Genomic DNA, 19,685 nt, shown 5'->3' on the forward strand with positions numbered 1-19,685 from the left:
AGTGCTGATGTTGTAAATAATTTCTTTTCCCCTCAGAATAGAATGAATGATCAATTTTCTTTGCCCTCTCTCAACAATCAACTCACATGCAAAATGAGAAGGAAAAAAAAGCAACATGTCAGGCTCTGCCAACAACCAAAATGCATTACTTAAGGAATACACAAAGTATGCAAGACTAACCCTGAATCTAACATCACTCTTAGATAGACAACTACTCCTGAGCTGGCCGAGACTTCTCCTCAATGGCCTTTTATGCAGATCCAAGACATGGTTAGCATTTTCATCACTGTTCCCAGGATTTAACATAGAAGCAGGAGGTGTCAGCTTCCTCCTTAGTTGGCTAAAACTTATCCTGGATGGTCTACCATGCTGATCTACAGGAGGTTTGACTGTATGGTCCACATCAACATTTCCAGGATTTTCCAAGGATTCAGGGGGTGTCCCTTGCCTCTGTCTCAGTTGGCTAAAGCTGGTTCTGGATGGTCTCCCATGCTGATCTAGAACAGGTTTGATTGTATGAACATTACTGGTTACAGGATTTCTTTCTGAGGTTAGGATTATCGGTTTATCACTTCGAGATAATTGGTCAATACTGCATTGTCCATTTCTCCTTGATGATCTTGTATCCTGATTGGCAAGAGGTTTGACAGTATATTCCTTATGATGATTACTATTCCCTGGATTCCCAAGGCTTCTTCTAGATGGTCTTCCATGGTAATCTACATGTTTGACTGTATATTCTTGATCATTGTTGCGATTCCCAGGATTTCCAAGACTTCTTCGTGATGGTCTTTCAGGATGATCTACAGGGAGTTTGACATTACATTCCTTAATATCATTGCTATTCCCAGGATCCATATTGCTTGTACTTCTCCTGGTTGGTATTCCATACTGATCAACATGAAATCTTAGCTCCACATCATTATTAATTCCAGGAATTTCATCTGAGCAAGGAGTCACCGAATCATTATTTTGCAAATTTTTCCTCGGGTTTTCCTCCGAATTAGGGGGTGCCACGTTACCAATTCTACTTGACAGAAATGGTCCTCCAAGCTCATCTTCAACAGGCATGGCTGTATAATCCAAATCATTACGATCTCCAGGACTTTCAAGCGGGGAGGGGGATGCCCCCTCCTCTTCCTGGGACTGTTCTGACCCCATAGCACTGAGGAGACTGTTCCTCCGACCACTACTGCAGCAGCGATAAGGTAGCATCTAATACTACCTGCAGTGTCAACAAGATGATCTAACTGAAACAGCGCGCCTTCTCCTCTATTCATCGCTATCTATAGCACAATTGGGAGATTCTTTGTAGAGTCTGTTATTGTTTGTACATCCAGTTAGAAGCAAGAGAATGTAAATAGGACTAGATGCCTGAGCCTGGATATCTACACATGACGGGACGGACTGAGAGTAAACAAAGCAGGGAGAGGGACTGGCTATTGAGTGAAAGTGCTCATAGAAGGCGGCATATTGATTAAAAGTTGTCTAAATTGATGTTATTGATCCTCAAGGTCTTGAGTTATAATGGAAATGATTTTCCAAGTGTCCTGCCAGGGCACATTCCTTTCCTTCTTAAAACCATTGATATTACTAGCCTATTTTATGACATATCAATTGATCTGCATTGTACATTCTTGTTTAGTTTTTATTGTTTTGTTCTAAAAAGTCACTGGAAAGTGTGATAAGATGCAGCTGGATATTTTTATTTTTTCACACATGTAGCTCTCTGCGACTCTCACCCAATTGTCCCCTCCCCCTCTCTCTCCCTCTCTCACTCTGACTATCTCTTTCTATCTTTCACTCACTTACTATACCTTTCTATCTCTATCTCTCCCTTTCTTTCTCTCACCCTTCTGTGTCTATGTGTGTCTTTGTGTGTTTCAATAACAAATTTAATATCTACATATTTTCCAAAGTTTCTTCCTGGGGACCTCTATGAATATTGATGAGCCATTCCACTCTCATATTATCATGAATTGAATACAATCAATATTCCTCAAGTAAGCCTTAGTTAAGCCCAAAATATAGGTGTGAATAATTGCAATCAACTTTTGTAATTAAAGTACGCTTAGATGTAATCTATATACTGTACACTGACTTATTATGTAATCATATGGACACAATTATCAAACCTATGTTAGATATACTTATAGTTCCACTTTACAGAGTCATGGTAAACACAACAGAATGTTCAATCACATAAAAACAACGAAATATCAATAAAAGAGAAATTACTAAAAATTGATTGAAATACTAGAAATAAAATTCATTGAAGGTAATCGTAACTGAGTATATCTGCACAGTCAAGAACTGACAAGAGGTAATGTTGCATGACCTTTCAATTTGAATGGCCTTTGTAAAGCTCTAAAAGGCTAAGATCTCATTATCACACTACACTGCATTATTGATTGGAATAATGATTGCCCATCAGGATGGGGTTTCAGGAGAAAACCATCAATGGGGGAGCCTTGGATAAAGATCTGTTGTCTTCTTATTGTCTTATAACAGAACATTACCAGAATAGGATTGAACCTTTGACCAATGTTAATGAAATATTATGCTCTGGGTGAATTGGGTTTGATTACTTTGCCTAGAAGAAAAAGCAACCCAACTTATCAGATTTATGCAGCAAGAATATTAAAGGTATTAAGCACAGGGCAATAAATGTAGTCTCAATGATCAGCCTCATTATGAAAAGATAATCACCTTTAGTTGATATGTGAAAACCTTCCATTAAAGTTAATGAGACACTGCTTAGCCTCAATGCACAGTACAACAAAAAGTTTTTAAGCATCCAGCCTTTAATATTGAGGATAATATCACATCACAAATTAAACCAAATTGACCAACTGTAGATTTATTTTTTAAATATTTGATAAATACAAATATAAACAAAATAAGAAATATATGAAGTGGATACACATATACACTACTAAAAAATGGCCAGTTCACATGTTTCTCAATGGTCCAGCAACATCACCAACCACCAAAAGAAATACTATACCACTATCATTTTAACAAATAAATGGAAAAACATAGAATGACACTCTCTCATAAGTTTATAGGTCAAAGTTCCTACTAAGCACATAGCTAAAACACTAATTGCAAGCATTTTGTTCACTTCAACAGTTGACTAAGATGATAATGGGAACTCACACAACTTTAATGCATTCATGAATGCAGATTATTTCAATTAATGAAAGTTTGAGGACCAGAATAATTTTAATTTTTGAGTGCTTCTCTTAAGACTTGATCTGCACTCGCTCAGCATTTCATCTCATCTTTGAATTGAGCAGGATCCTAAAATAGTGGGCTTCTGAGATCGAAGGTCAATCATTATTTCCACAGTGACACTGCACTGTGTGCATCCAATCCAATCAACAACTAATTCTGTGTGCTTTATAATCACTAGTGGTTGCCATGATAGTAATCCACACTTTTCCTTGTTACACTAGTAAAAGATAATACTGACTATAACTGAATTCATGAACACAATTTTTAATGCCAAGTGCGCATTCAATCCAAAAATTTGAGGGTGAATGAAAACGTTATTAGAAACTTTATTAGAAGCAAATGTGATCTTACAGGAAGATTCAAAGTTGAAGTTGAACATCACGTAATTCATTCATTTATCTCTCTAACTCACCTCTAGTGTCTCAATCTTCTCTCTACAGGTGTGGACTCTGTCATTTTCCACCTTCTCTACAATCTCATTGACCTCGGCAAGCTGACCCTTGACCTTTGACACTGCTTCCTCCAGCCTTTCAGCATCCGCCACTTGCTTGGTGCGTGCAGTCTTCAGGTCATTGGCCGATGCCAAGATGGTGTCTATGTCAGCACTCAATGCTTCAAGGTCAGGATCTGACTGGTCACAGAGATCTGCCCTGTGTTTGATCACATTCTTCAGGTCTGTCTGGTGCGTATGGATGTCGTCGATAAAGGACTAGTGATTCCAAAGATAAAATGCATTACTTACAGGTGGTGTCACAAAGCTATAATATTCATAACAATATGCAGTGCAACTTGAATTTAAACATCATCTAATGGAGACAAGAAATGTGGTCTTTATAAGCAGGTGGTCTTTGTGGTTAGTTCCTGTAGTTTTTCATAAGGAAAACTGATGACTAGAAACAGAATTTGTTGTCCTTCTATACAGGTGGTTGCTAACACCGGTCTTGTTAACCCAGGGTGGAGAGTGGCAGTCCTAGGCTAACACCACAAGTGTTTGCACAATATGGACTGCAAAATTGAGAACAATTCTGATTAATTCCTAGTCAGTACTTTGTACAAGATGCCAATGCATCAGCGATTTTGATAGGATCTCAGAATAATTGGGAATTTATTCCATCCTTTAGTGGCTGCAACAGAAAATGTTCATTCCCTTGCCCTACTGCAGCTTACTTTAATAAACTAATTTCAGATCGATTTCAGCAAACCTCTGTAAAAACATAGGTCACATTGGGAGAAATTTACATCATAAACAGACAGAAGATAAAGGTAAATATATATATCATGGGAATATATTGCTAACATTAGAACACCCAAGAAACTTACATTTGCATTTTTCAGGAGGTTCTTGGCTTCAGTAGGTTGGACTTGTGCTGGCTTCTCTTGTTCTAGAGCCAATGCTCTCTGAACCTGGTCCAGCCAATCTGTCAAGTCCTGCTTAGTCTTCTCAACTTGAGACCATTTATTGACTAGTTCTTCTGTCTGACCAAGCTGACTCTCAGTCTAAGGTGAAAAGGTAAAAAAGAAAATCATTTACATTAAGAAATTAATTCTCTAACTCACTCAGATGAATTGCAATAATATGTCACAGTGTCGTCATTATTCGACCACCTTCTTGCTATGGGTAGACCAAGTATTCATTTACAGTTTTCATCAAAACACTGACAAACCATCTAATTGGTCTGTTTAAAACAATCAAATAATCATTGCACACGTGAGAATTACAAAGAGTAGCCCAAAATCAAAACACTGTTGTTTACCTTTGTGGATAGAAAAAACTATATAATTCTAAAGCATCAATAAAGTTTCAGGCAGAAACTTAATTACCCAAGTCGCATAAGGAAGTTTTTTTTTAATGTCGAATCAAATTTTTTGAATAGGTGGACAAAAATAACAGACTTTGAATGAACCAGTAATTACCTGTTCTATGATCTGCTCGATCTCATTGTTTACTTTGGTTGCTAGGGCGGCCGTAGTGGAGTCTCCTGGTCTCTCTTCTACCCTCTCCTCTGCTGCCTGGACGAGCTGGCGATGCATCAATGAGGTGTCCAAGATACCCTACATACCCATACAGCAATGATATTAATACATTAGATACCTAGGGCTGCTTAATGAAGCCTTTTGATTTTGATTACAAGGCTAAATTTTAGAATTGATAGCAATGATCATTATGAGTGATCAATCACAAAAATTTACTGAACACATCACTCATCAAGCTTCATGTTAGTGTAACAGGGGGCTGTTTGTAATGCTGTTTGTAAGTTATTCATGACTTTACAAACAGCTGGAACATATTCGTGCACTAAATCAGATTCTCGATGGATTTATAATTAGCATCAGCTAAAGATGAAATATGTACACGTTGATACAAATTCTGGTTGTCAGCGAGCATTTGAATGAAAAATTTATTTCTGTCAAAATTAGATTAGATTACGAGGAAATTCAGTCCTACACCAACGAATACCAGGAAAAAATTTAAGTTATCTTATTCAGCACAAGAACATGTTCAAGTCATTTGCAGAGTCAAGAGTCGCAACATATATCTCTTTCAAAGAATTTCCAATTCTTTTTGCTATCTAAATTCACAATAGTCTGAGTGGCAATATCCAATGTGCATATTGACAAGCAGACATGAAAACGTGTACATTATTCGCTCCAAGAATTTGCTTAAAATGTGACACACCTACATACCAGTTTCATTTAAATCCAAAATTGCTTATTCTTGAATCCATGTGGTTATATATAAATTTCAAACAGTTTGGAATGAGCAACAAATTTCTTTGTGTGTGTGTGGGGGGGAGGCACTTCTGTGAAACAGCAAAAGTGAAACAAATGAGTGCTTTTTTGCCTTTTCTCTTTGGTGCTTTGATGTAAGATGAATGAATCAGATGCAAATGTTTCATACATTATTTGATTTGGATTAAACTCTTCACAACCATAACAACCCAAACATGATACATGCAAATACCTTTTCACAGCAATATCAGTGGAAAGAAAAGTGACGTATGCTTCACACAAACATGTACATCTTATATTATGAAAATTAAATATAGTACATCACACCTCATCCCAAATGCAAATGGAAATCCCTTGTTTAATCTGTTCATCGTTTCATGTAAAAAAAATCTCTAATTCCAAAATGAATTGCACAGTTTTTAATAATATCCATTACAGAGTATTAATAGTATTTTAATTATCACAATGCTTTACAAAATTTCTCCTCCTTTACAATAGTTTTATTCTTTCATTATAATGAAGATGTATGAAGCATGAAAAATCTGAATGTTGCTTTATATAACTAACAGGACTATGGTTTTGATTTGAAGTAAAAAAAAATAATAATTCAGTTAAATAGCCCTCCCCCCGCCCCAAAATCTTATACATTTTATGGAATATGAAAGTTAACCATGACAACCAATCACCTTAAGGACTTCAACCTGACGTTCCGCATCCTCCAAGCTGCTGGTCTCGACCTTTGACCCCAGCGACACCACTGGTATTTTCTGCCAAGCCTGCAAGAGCCAATCATGACACGACTGCAGTGTGTCAAGGTATTTCTGTTGCTGCTGGACGGCCACCTGCAACCGTGCCTGGATCTTTCTAGCTGTCTGATCCAGGGCTTCTAGCCCTTCCTCTAGCTGGGTTAGTTGCCCCTCTATTTGCCCGGACAGCTTGGGGTTGGCGTTAGTGCTGGTAGGGTCAGCTAGAAGGATCTGACCCTTGATGCGGGTGTTATCGAGTTTGGATGTGCAGGTTGCTAGTTCACGCATTAGACTCTGATGATTGTTATTAGTCAGTGCATGAATAAAACGGTAATAGAAAGCAAGGTACCAAACACCAGTGTTAATAAAGCAGGCATGGATTAGAATGAATAAATATATGTCTGTGGCAGAAAGAGTTGCAATAAAGTGAAAGTCCAAATATTAAATGCAACTTGATTATCAACCAATAAGAAGTGTCAATTTTGGACTTTCTGCAACAGACCTCAGGAATACAAACATGTTCCTAGATTTGTCAAACTGCTTTCTCGTTCTATCCCGTTTCATTAAACTTATGTTATGGTAACTTTTCTCAAGCTGTAACAACCATGGTGACAGCGCTCAACAGCCAATCAAAATCAAGTTTCCATGGTAGTATCCACAATAACAAAGTTACCATAGTCACAAATTCATGATGAAACAGACCCCTGATTTATAACTGTTTTAAACCACATTCAAAGTATAGTCATATATATCCCATATACGTAAACGTTAAGGATTCTCAGGAATTACAGAATGAATTGTATTCAAACATATCTCATAAATTGTATGTTGGCAGCCTAAAGAATTAAGGTTAATGCAGTTACAGATATTAGATATGGAATAATGAATGATGCAATACCTCAAACTTGTGACAAGGCCCGTATTCTGAAGTCGGGTTTAATTTAAACTCTGGTTTTAAGCTGTGGTTTTACTACGGAAAGTCAGTTATTACATAAATCTATAACAGTAGAGGTTCAACGTATCAGCTCATTTGACTCTCAAAACATTATTAACTGCCTGGGAAGAATATGTATGATAGTTGTCTTCACCATTAAAGAATAAGTAAAGAGCACAGTAAATGAGATGCATTCACTGTAAACAAAATTTTGAAACATTTGGCTTTCCATAATTTTAGCACAGAGTTAGACCATGGTCTAAGTTAAACCCCACTTCAGAATACGGGCCTATGTAAACAATGTTGTGAATGTCTTTCATTTTGTAAATTTAACAGGAGTAAAGCAGCAAGCTTTGGGTCATAAATATAAGTATATACACATAGCTATATAAAAGAAGACAGCTCCTATATTATTTACACAGATAATCATTGAGTTTGAATATTGATTTTATATGTCCTTAGCCATAAAAAAAACTATAAACAAAAATATGACTATCATAATATGATCCTCAAAGCAATTGAACAAATTGGTTTTAAAAAACGTTTTTGGATAAATCACAATTATTGAAGTAAATATACTTTTTAATGATCCATTCCGCCACAATTATTGAAGTAAATATACTTATAAATGATCCATTCCGCCAAGTGTTCACAGTGCTAATTGTCATCATTATATATGTTGTCAACAAAGTTGAAAGAGATTTCACTTAGAATTTATTGGGGAAAATAATATCAATTAGCCATTTTGAAAAAAAAAGTGTTTTTCATGAATGAAAATAGGTTGGGGGGAAAAAAGGATTTCATATGTTTTTGGGCAAACTGGCATCTATGAGTTAAGCACTCTAAACTAAAAGCATACACATCAAAATTAAAAGGCATTTTTTTAAATGACAATGTGATGTACATATGTAATTTCTGCTGAAGCTATAGAGTCTTGATTCTAAAGTTTTTAATATATCTGAATTTTGCTGCAAATGAACTATGTGAATATATCAGTTTATTATTTTACTCCCAAGAGCATGCATGTTAGAAATAATTTGTAAGATAAAATCTGATCTCAATAGGGCCAAAAGAAAATGTGACTGCATTGTAACGTCTATAGGTTAAAAGCTTCATTGCTCAAAGAAACTACTAATAATGAACATGAATTTGTTAATAACCATCACTGAAAAAATATTGGTGTTTCATTATTCCAAAGAAATGATACTCTTGTGACATGAAAGGCTTCTTTCACAATTTTGATATTCAAAAATTCTTTCTTCCTTTCTTTTGTGAAAAGTTTTTTTTAGTTTCTCCAAAATCATGAAATCAAAAAAGGTTTCCTTTTTCCTAAGTGGTATATAGTTGAATATGCTCAAACTTCTCTATTAAAATTGTCAGATTAATTACAGAAGGAAGTGCTTCATACACAAGTATTTGGTGTCATTTCTAGCATTCAGATTAAAAATATCTTATCAAGAAAGTTCACATATGCATAACATAAAATATGAGTGAAACATGTAAGTTCATGAAGAATTTAAAAAAAAAAACACAGCAAGAGAAAATCAATCTCTCAACGTAAAGTGCTTTAAAAGAATATCCTTTATATATGACATATCCCCCTCACTTCAAAAACATGTCTGTGATGTTACTTCAGTCCTGCATGCAATTGATTTTTGGAAATTGAAACAAATAGTCATATTGAATCGAAAAGAAATTACAAGGATATAAGATGCAAATTTCTCCTTTGCCAAGTATGAATCCATCTAAAGTTTACAGCAGGCTAATTAGCAATCTTCATGGCAAATGCTTGGTACCCCTTCAGGGTAGAAGGGAGGAATTTCAGTGCACAAAAACAAGAGACTAACCTGTTGCTTTGCAAGTTGTTCCTGGCCTTGTTCAGGTTCGCTGCCATCTTCACCAACGACCCCCTGGGAAGCAACGTGCTGTGATACCTGTAAGAGCGCCCTCTCAGCATCTCGCAATGCTTCTTCATATTCCTGGTGCTTGCTCACATTTGATGCAAGTTCTGAACATGTGGTCTGCAAGGAAAATCCAATATGACTGTTACTGAACAATTTTAAAGTTTATGTCATCGATTAGAATAGATCACTTTATAGATATGACAGTCATTTTTTTTTGCCTCTTTATCAACTGAAATAGAACTTTTAAAATTCAAAGATTCTTTAAAAACCATTCTTTTTATTTAGTGCCTATGAAAGATAATGCAACATTTACAAAACACTATATATTAATATCTTTTCAAATCATGATGTGTCTAAAATGCAGACATCTTCATGAACTAAAATTCTAGGCAAATTCAATATACTTATCTGCATATTGAGGTGTTCAACAATAACAAAATTTTATATTTCTGTTCATCATTTGATATTTCAATTCACCACTTAATCATTCAATTGAATCTGTAACAGGGCAATGAATTCATAGAATGTTCTTATATAAGATTTCAGAGATGATTTTTTTTATACACATGGCACAATATAACTTTGTTTTTCAATACTATGCAAACTATTATTATTTCAGAAAATAAGTCCTCATTAAAAAAAAACCTCCATTGTCCAAAATCTAAACACTGATTTTAATCTAAACTATGGTATAAAGATTTTGTTTAACTATGGAAAGCCAAATTTGACACATGTTCTATAAAAAGAGATATTCAATTGAAAAAAAACATCTGACACTGAAAGTATGACTGTCTGGGAGTACTAACCAAAATATTTTTTTCACCATTTAAGTAATAGGAAACAACAAAGATAACATAAGAAATGTAAAATTTACAAAAACAAGTTTTTTTTAACACTTTCAGCTTCTCATAATTTTAGTACAAACCATGGCCTAAGATAAACCAGACATAAAATTATGGGCATGTTGGTTTTAAAGTAGACATTTGCCTTCACTTAATCCATGTATAAAAATGAACTTTAATCCTTACCTGAGCTTTCTTCAAGAGGTTAGTATATCTCTGTGCCAATCTCCTAGAATCTCCAAGAACATCTTTGGGATGTGTGTTGTGTTCCAGGAGTGGCTTGGCCCTGGAATCCACCTCTTCCAGATTGCTTCCATGAGCGATGATCTCCCTCTCTAAGGCCTGTATCCAGTAAAAAAAATACATAATACAATCTCCATATCAAGAACACTGTAAAAGCATGCAATATACTTTGCGCAACTATCTGACTGACATGGAATATTTCCATTTTGTGGAACATGTTTAGGCCTATATGCATCAGTGCAATAGGTAAAATAAGATACAAAAATTTAAATGATCCTTGAGTAGACATACACGATATACTCTCTTCAAATCCAAACTGAAAAACAGTTATTATCATTATTACTTATTCTGCGCTTTTTCCCACAGGCTCAAAGCACTTACAATGAGATGCCATATTCATAGTTACTTATCTTATAGTCTTCTCAGCATACTTCTGTTACAGTGTATGATGTAAAAAAAAATGACTAGTCTTCCCCATTTCAGATCATTAACAACTGGTCACTACTTTTGTCTCTTGCAGTGAGAAACATGAACAGACATTTCGTAGTTCTCCATTTTTAACAGCGCCTTTGATAAGGCAACTAGATAATGGTCTTTTATAACATCCCAGATTAAACTGGATTGAAAATGGACAAGACATGTGTTGGATTAGATAAGATAAGACACGAAAGATTCATCTACCTTTCATAAGTATGGTAAATTTCTTCCACTTATTTATCAGAATCAATATAGGAACACTTACATAAAAAAAATCATATAAAATTGGTGGAAAACAAATACAAACCTTCCTTTTCTCAAGCTCATTGATCTTATCACTCAGCTCCATCATCTGCCCCATTTCCAAGGCAACAGATATCTCGGCATCATCCAGCCACACTGCAAATGGAACCTCTGACTCCTCATACTGTTCCCACTGTGCCATCTTATCCTTCAGGTCATTGTTAGTTGATGTCATCACTGATTCCAAGGCACTCAAAGACTGCATCATCTCATCCAGCTGCTCTCTGATGACCTCTTGACCCGAACCTGATGTCTGGGTCATGACCTTTTGACCCTGATCCTCTGCTTCTTTGACCTGGCTTCCAACATCGTTCATGGAGTCCAGCACAGGCTGAAGGATTGAAACAATATCTATGTTTCTTTGCACTTTTACAAACTACAACAATATCAAGTAAATACAGGCATTTCAAATATATGAGATTTAAAGAGTTTACATCATATCACATGTTGCTGAAACATTTCAAGATTTTTTTTCTCTCCTACCAAAAATTAATTCAATATAACAATGATCACTAAACACATTTTAGTAAAATGTTTAAGTTCAAGCCAAACAACCTCATCCCCTATCTAACTCAAATCTCATTTTCTATCATATATACTATTTTACTGCTACTAAACAAGAAACTGTTTAAACAGACTTCACAATGTTCACTCAGTTGAGAATAGCTTGCATTTTTGTTTTTATTCAGATGTGTTTTAGGGGAGCTCATCAATTCCTACCTTCAGTGCATCAAGTTTGTCTTGTACAGACTGTCTGTTGCCAGTGATGTCTTGTAATTCCTTGACAGTCATGTTGTTGGTTTGTATGGTGGCTATCATCCTGGCTACCTGGTAGTCCAGAGTCTCATGATCTGTGACATCCTCTTCTGATCTCTTCACAACATCCTATATTAATAAATATTGGAGAAACAAAATTCATTAATTTCTAATAAATTTGAAGGTTGCGATATTTAATAAAAGGTTACCATTCCACACAATAATACATTTGTTATTCCTCCAAAGGTAAAATACGATTAACATTATTTTTATGTTGACATATACAATATATTCATAATAATCATGAATTGCATGAAAATGTGTTTCATTGTCAAATGTGTGTGTCTGATGTAAAGAAATCCAATGCAGTTTTAAAAATTATTTTTGAAATATGTTTTTCAGCACCCTTTAACTTATGTTATAAGTCAGATATCATTAATCCACTTATTTCAATTTCCTATCAGGGTAGATTTCCTCTTAAATGAGTTTGATAACAAAACTGACCTGAGCATTTTGTAGTAGTGACCGGTATCGAGTGCTGAGGTCAGCTAGCTGAGGGTTAAGGATGAAGTTGGGTTGATTCTTTTCAAGAATTGGTTGACAAGCTTTCATCAGATCATCAAGCATTTCCTCCTTACTCCTCACTTCAGTTAAGAATTTCTGTAAATTATTGAATGAAGGATAGCATTTAATATATCATAAATAAATATACTAGGTAAGATGGTTGCAGAGCTCCTTTATCATAAGGCTCTATTTTAAGCCAGCTTCAGGTGGTGGAGAGTGAGAATATAGGATGAACGAAAAATGATACATCTAAGCACAATATAAGGTAGAAAAAAAAATTCTGTGCGTGTGAGGTAAATATGAATGCCCCTAAATCAGGGATTATATCCAATACTGTAACAATTGTGCACAGGAAGTTCTTATCTAAGGAATGAAGCAGCACACAGAACAAATAAACATACTAATAATGTTGAACAATTCGAAATGCAAGAAATGGTCTAATCTCTTCGGATGCCAGGCTATTTTGTGACATATTTCTAACTCCATCTTTCTCAAAGAGACAGATTTACCTTATCGTTTTCCATCTGTACAGTCTTCTCTTTAAGGTTTGACATCAGCTCCCGATCTTTAGATAATGTGCATTCTGCACTGGTCAACCAGGAGCTGAAATGGTCCTGGAGATTATGTACGATATTCCATTCCTCAATGGTTTTCTGCAGCAATGTTTGGACCCCTTTCACATCTAAAAAAAGAAATGGACAATATTTTAATTATCCAAACAAAACTATTGCATGCACTATTATGCATGTATCATCTCTGAAACATTTTCCACATATGACTGCATTTAATCTTACTTTGAATATGTATAAGTAAGTTGACAGCAAAATGAAATAACTATTCATATCAATTGATAGGGCACTCGCTGTTCGCTGGATGAAATGATATGTTATGATAAAATTAGTGGGAATTACCAAAAACGTAAGTTAATATGAAAAAAATATATATATATAGAGGCTTCACAGTACCATCCACTGTAAATTTCAACCAATTTGCGTGTTTGTTATGAATCTCACCATCATTCAAGGCACTCCACATCTGCTGCAACTTTTGAACTTCACTATCAATGATCACATGACCTTCTGTTGATGTCTCTGGACCAATCAGCTGCCTCAGATTCATCACCTGACCCAGCTGACCTTCTCCTTTGGGAAGAGTGTCAGTGAGGGCTTGTACATCAAGAAGTTTGTCTTTGACGGTCTCCCTCTGACCCTCTGGGTTGCAGAGGGTATTGAGCGATTGTTTTGTAGCCTCCAGCCATTCTTTGACTTTGGCAATATCTGAGTTGAACGCAATGTGGTTTGATGTCCTGGTTTCTGCTAATATCACATTATCCTGAAAAAAAAATAATTTCAAGACATATGCATTACAAGTAAATACCAATATGTTTAGATTGTTACAAAGTCAAGAAAAATATTAAGTTACAAATAACGACTCTAATTTCCAAAGGTAAAAGTATGAAGAGTTTAATTCATGCAATATGAAAGAACATACACTATATGCAAGCTGCACTTTTTCATGAATAATTCATAGACACAACTAATCAGTAGCACCATGCACGTAAACTCATTACTCAATCAATTAAAATTCAATAATCTATATTTTAACCTTGTTAAGAAACTGCTGCCACCATTGCAATTGGCTGAGGAGTGTTACCAGATACTTGTAAACAATGGCAACCTAATTTTACATCCTAAAATCAATTATAATTCTCTTTAGGTCTTATTGATGGTCTGCTTCTTACAACACAAAATCTGCATTGCTTTGCTATAGTTTCATAAAGTTCATATTTTGATTACATATAATTCTGATTAAAATTTGTCCAAGTCCAAGTGGTAATTTATCATATCTGTAAACTACATGTATGAAATATGATTTTGAGAACATTCATACAATATTAAATCATAACATTCTTACATGGCATCTCTGTTGTAGGTTTTCATAGGTCTCCGTAATATGTTGGATCTGATCATTGAATGGACTATATTCAGTCTGGTCCACCAACGACCTCAGCTTCTTCTTCAGATGTGATATAGCTGGCTTCTTCTCATTCACTGTACCCTCAATCCTCTGATTGATACACAAAAATCATGATAAAAATCATATTTTACCTTTGAAGTAATGAAAGTCGTGCATTTCCAGAAAGATTTACAATAATTCAAGATGAAGAATGAAGAAAATTTTAGATTACACCATATATACCTATTTATCCATGATTAAAAAGAAATATCAATAAGAACAATAAACATTTTCAGCATATTTTTACTATTAAGAGTCAAATTCCATTCTCAGATTTCTTTTCTTTGACACAAGACGTTATAAACAAATGTTACAATAACATAGAATTCCAAGTAACTTTGAACCATGGTGTTCAAGGTTTAGTACATACAGCATTGCTTCACTCTAAAGAACTCTGCATGAATAACTTTATAGTTATGCTCTTATTAAAATCAAAGGGAAACAAGACATGCATTTTAGAAAATTGTGGCACAAGTTTTTAAGCCACATCTCCAAAGATCTCCTTACAAAGAAAGTATGAAATCCTTACAAAATGTGTTATTGTACTTCTATTGTTGTTGTGTGCTAACATCACAATATTACCGTATTTTTTATATGCGCTTACAGAAAGCACATAAAATTCAAAAGAGTTTGAAATATTTTACCAAGATGGTAAACATAAAAGAAGACTTGAAATTCATTCTCACCCTACAATGGTCGACTTGTTGTTGCTTTTCATTGGCTGTGCTCAAAAGAGGAAGGTTATCAGTCTGTTCTTCCATATCCTTTAACCAACTACACATATCTCCATAATCTCTCTCAGCTTGGTCCCATAGTGCCAAACATGCCTGTATATTGTATCAATATTACATAACAATCTTACATCTATCGATTTCGAGATTTTAATTAATGAAATAAAATTAAGACACATTTGTCTTTTATTGTCATTCACTGCAGTAAAATTTGAGACATCAATATCTTTTGCACCAGACAGTGTTTGATCATCCAGCATTCACAGTTTGCATTATACTGTTCTCAATATCATTCTTTAAAAGATACAAATCGAAAGGAAAATTGCTGTTGTTAAACATAAGAAACCACTTAAGCATTAAGAAATAATAGAAGCAGGAAAGAGTACATGAAGAGAAATGATGAGAACATTGACCATTATCATCAATATCATCTCCACTTCTTCAACATCCATCATTCAATGTCCTGTACCCTTTTTCCTCTCATCTCCCTCCATTGTACAGACAAAATCTAAATATAGAGACTGGTCTCACGTTGGCATAGTCAAGTTTAATCAAGCAAATGAATATACCTAATTTCCCCATGTGTATTTCCATCTTATTCTCAAAGGCTGCAGTTGACTATATGCATGTACTAGAATACTGATTTGATTCATACCTGAAAATCCTGGAGAGCCTTATTGAGGGAGTCTTGGTACTCTTCAAGTTGTGTTCTGGCTGTATCAAGACTGGCTCTGATCAGGACCTGTCCTTCGGGAGTAGTATTGTGACTGGCCTTCTCAGCTTTCTCTTGCAATGAACCCAGCCTCAAAGCTCCAATACTCTCACATTTCTGAAGCTCCTGAAAATAAATGCATTTTATAAACTTTTATGTGATTCTGCAATTGAGGTCTGTCCCTTAAAATAGTAATTAGAACAATTGGGATTTCCAACAAATTTTACATAATCAAAACATTTTCTAAGGATTTTAATAAGATATTTCTGAGAATCCATTAAGTTCTAAGCTGCAATGCACAAGATACATCATGAGACAAATGACAAAATATGTGTTGGAAAAGAAATTAGGTAATGTACGTAGTTACAATGAGCAATTATTTGTATTTACCTTGAGTTGAGTGGACCTCTCTGTAAGAGAGTCTTTGTCACCAATCAGACTATCGTTGAACTTCTGTCCATCCAGCCAATCAGAGAAGGTGCCTTGGGCATCTAAGTACTGCTCATGTTCTCTTGTCATATGCTCACTTGCCTTCACAGCATCCTTTAGAATGAGATAAAAACATTTGAAAAGATTGAGATGAATGAAATAAAGCTCAAATGGCACTTGACAATACACCTCTTTATAATTGTGAACTGTTCTAGTTATACATTTTACGTTTCCTGAACGAACTGGGGTATGGTTTACTGCTTGACCTTTTATTACTGAAAATATCCAGCAAATACCTACCACTCTTAAAGCTACAAACATTTCTTTTCCAATAGCAGTAAAATTCCTTCAATTCCAACTTCCACTACATTACTTAAATACCAAGACCCCCCCCCCAACAAAAAAAGCGCCTAACACTTGTAAACGAAAAGAGACAATCAATTGTACAATTAAGTGTTAATATCAATTGGCTCTCATTATGTTACACTCCTGGTCTGTTTTATCTAACCCTGAATACTTAAGAAATAAAGACATTACCAACAATTCTACCAACTGTTAATTAGTTTCATGATTCTTGTTAAAATAAATGAAAGTATCCCCCCTAAAATTCATTTCATAGCTGGTACAGAAATTAAATTTCTTACCTTAGTTTTGAGTAAAATCATCTGATATTCTGATGTGATTCTTGTAGCTTCACTCACTACCCCAACATTCCCCATGCTACTGTCGAGTAAGGCTTGGGCAGCAGTGGAAACTGTTTCAATACTCTCTCTTTGGTCAGCAAGCTCGTCATGCACAGCCTAACAAAAAAACATAAAATAAACAAACTCATTTAGATCAATAAATAGTGCTTTGTGTAGCATTCATATCATTTATATGCTTGACAAATCATTCTCAGTAGACTACTTTTTTCTAATCCATTCATTGATATTGCTTTCCTCATCCTAACTGAGTGAAATCACTTACTATAATATGTATGAAAGTAGAACCTATTTTGAGTGAACATACTGCAGAAATGTATCTGACATAGTTAGTATTGTGACATGATATGAAAGAATGAAAAGGTGAAACTGTTTTTTCTAAGCTTTCTAAATATTTATCCGCACAGAATATCAAATAACTGCTAATGATATAATTCATGTAACTTAAATTTGTTTTTATATTTACTCTAAAAACCAAAATAAACAGCATGAAAAATATAGTATTAAAAGATAATATCAAACAAATATATATAAAGTAGATGGATCACTCTATTCAGAGCAATTAATATGATAGGTCTAAATGACGATACCTTGAACTTTTTCAGCTGATCTTGCTTAGCCGGCAGGTCTTTCTGAGGTTGAGCTCCTTGCTGATATCCTTCCCTAGCTTGTTGGATACCTGACTCAGCCTCGGCTTTCCTGGCCTCATAGGCTTGCCACCTGTCTGCACACTCCTGCAGCCTCTCACTGGATGTTTGCATGCTACTGTCCAGGGCACCAAGGTCTTCGCTGAACTTCTCCAGCTGCTGTTTGATGGTGTCCTGTCCTGGCGGTGAGGTGGATTCCTTCACCTTCTCCCCAAGGGCAGAGAGGGTTTCCAGCATCTCAGAGCAAGCTGCCTTTTCAGTTTGGAGGTCCTAGAGCAGGAAGATGGTATTTGATGTAAGTTCACTTAAAATCCAGACACAATTTCCAAAATGGCATGTCAGAAGAGCAAAACTTAATGGGAAACAGTTAATGCTAAAAGGCACATACTATTTACTTGAAAACAAAAGATGGTGTTGTATAAATCATGGCAGGAACCCTTCCCAGCATATTTAACAGCAGCTTTCCTGCAATACCCGTTTTCTACGGTATGCATACATTATAAACTAATTCTAAATGAAAAGACACTGAGCAGGATTCTGGCAAAAAGATGTAGCTCAGACTAAGAAATGCAGAGCTGCATTTTTCAGGCAGAAATCCTGCAAACATTTTATTACTCATCCTCACAATTTATTACAGACAAACAGTAGAGAAAGCAGGAGAGCCACTGTGAAATACACTTCATAGCAGGAATCCTGACGCAAAGCTTTAGTAGAGTACTTCATGGTTCCTTTACGAGAATCAATTACAAAATATATCTTTAATTCCAAGATTTATAATTTGACATGGAACTATTTTATCTTCATTAAATAAATGAATAAGTACAATGCACTGCATTTCACTTTGAAGTATAGGATGAGAAATTTGAATAGTTTCAATATGGTTTGGTAAGCCTTCATAACTCATCGTTTCGTATCATATACAGAAACTAAGTACACCAAACAAATGGGATCATCATATCCATGAAATTAACTCAAAGTGAAATATCATAAGAACTTGAAGTAGACGCAAAGTGAATACAATTTGAAAAAAAAAACCTGTTTAAGATATGAAAATAGCTGAAAAGGAAAAGGATGAACAGTCAATGACAGTGACAGGATACCAAAAGAGAAGTCAAAACCAAGAAAATGGAAATATTAGAAATAAAAAAGAGAAAGTTCAATACGATTGAAAAACAAAAACATGAATGAAGCCATCTTACAGCAAAGAATTGAACTGAAAAGAAGAAAATTAGAAAGCAAGTGAATGAAAGAAAAAAAAATAATGCAATGAGTGAAATTGGTTGAAGTGATTCAAATGCGGATAGAAGAAACATTTTTTTTTTCAATCTAAGAAATCAAACGATATGAGCAGAACCTTGAAAGTGATGATCTTGTTTTGTATGGCGTCCATGTTGCCTGACGTATCGGCCTTGGTGGATAGCTGATGTTTCAGATCTCTTATCTGCTGAGTGTAAGCTTGCTGGGTTTGCTGGAATGATTGGTGTTCTCCAACCATATCTGACTGTTTGCATGCACAATCCTGTTCAATACAAATATATTCATTCATTTCATCATTCTATCATTTTATTCGGCAGTTATTTTTTCAATCAATCATTTTCTGAATGGTCTCCTTTATTTCTTCATTCATTTATCTCCTTAAATCATTATACATTCAATTATTTCTGTATGTATTGATTTAATTTTTATCTACATGCTTTCATACTCATCTATTCA

The 19,685-nt window shown here is 35.0% G+C and overlaps 2 protein-coding genes across 5 annotated transcripts in view; both read right to left on the reverse strand.

The window, feature by feature from the left end:
• The window catches only part of LOC121418655 (nesprin-1-like), a 128,299-nt gene extending 114,351 nt beyond the window's left edge, over positions 1-13,948 (reverse strand). For 3 of the 4 annotated variants that reach the window (XM_041612636.1, XM_041612635.1, XM_041612637.1), the window contains exons 1-11: positions 13,750-13,948; positions 13,246-13,418; positions 12,677-12,832; positions 12,137-12,301; positions 11,421-11,747; positions 10,580-10,735; positions 9,495-9,668; positions 6,654-7,007; positions 5,152-5,289; positions 4,558-4,734; positions 3,650-3,946 (exon numbers count right to left, since the gene is read on the reverse strand). In XM_041612636.1, the coding sequence (XP_041468570.1) occupies positions 3,650-3,946; positions 4,558-4,734; positions 5,152-5,289; positions 6,654-7,007; positions 9,495-9,668; positions 10,580-10,735; positions 11,421-11,747; positions 12,137-12,301; positions 12,677-12,832; positions 13,246-13,418; positions 13,750-13,855 (2,223 nt within the window). In that variant the 5' untranslated portion in view covers positions 13,856-13,948. Of the gene's footprint in view, positions 1-180; positions 1,377-3,649; positions 3,947-4,557; positions 4,735-5,151; positions 5,290-6,653; positions 7,008-9,494; positions 9,669-10,579; positions 10,736-11,420; positions 11,748-12,136; positions 12,302-12,676; positions 12,833-13,245; positions 13,419-13,749 lie in introns of those variants that run through there. The other variant, XM_041612638.1, reaches the window with a different exon arrangement.
• Positions 13,949-14,635: 687 nt separating this feature from the next.
• The window catches only part of LOC121418074 (nesprin-1-like), a 73,025-nt gene continuing 67,975 nt past the window's right edge, over positions 14,636-19,685 (reverse strand). The window contains exons 60-66 of the mRNA XM_041611779.1: positions 19,327-19,491; positions 17,916-18,242; positions 17,269-17,424; positions 16,586-16,738; positions 16,139-16,321; positions 15,439-15,579; positions 14,636-14,803 (exon numbers count right to left, since the gene is read on the reverse strand). Coding sequence (XP_041467713.1) covers positions 14,636-14,803; positions 15,439-15,579; positions 16,139-16,321; positions 16,586-16,738; positions 17,269-17,424; positions 17,916-18,242; positions 19,327-19,491 — 1,293 coding nt within the window. The remainder of the gene's footprint in view (positions 14,804-15,438; positions 15,580-16,138; positions 16,322-16,585; positions 16,739-17,268; positions 17,425-17,915; positions 18,243-19,326; positions 19,492-19,685) is intronic.

The sequence above is a fragment of the Lytechinus variegatus genome, chromosome 7 (genome assembly GCF_018143015.1).
Source record: "Lytechinus variegatus isolate NC3 chromosome 7, Lvar_3.0, whole genome shotgun sequence".
NCBI lineage: Eukaryota > Metazoa > Echinodermata > Echinoidea > Temnopleuroida > Toxopneustidae > Lytechinus > Lytechinus variegatus.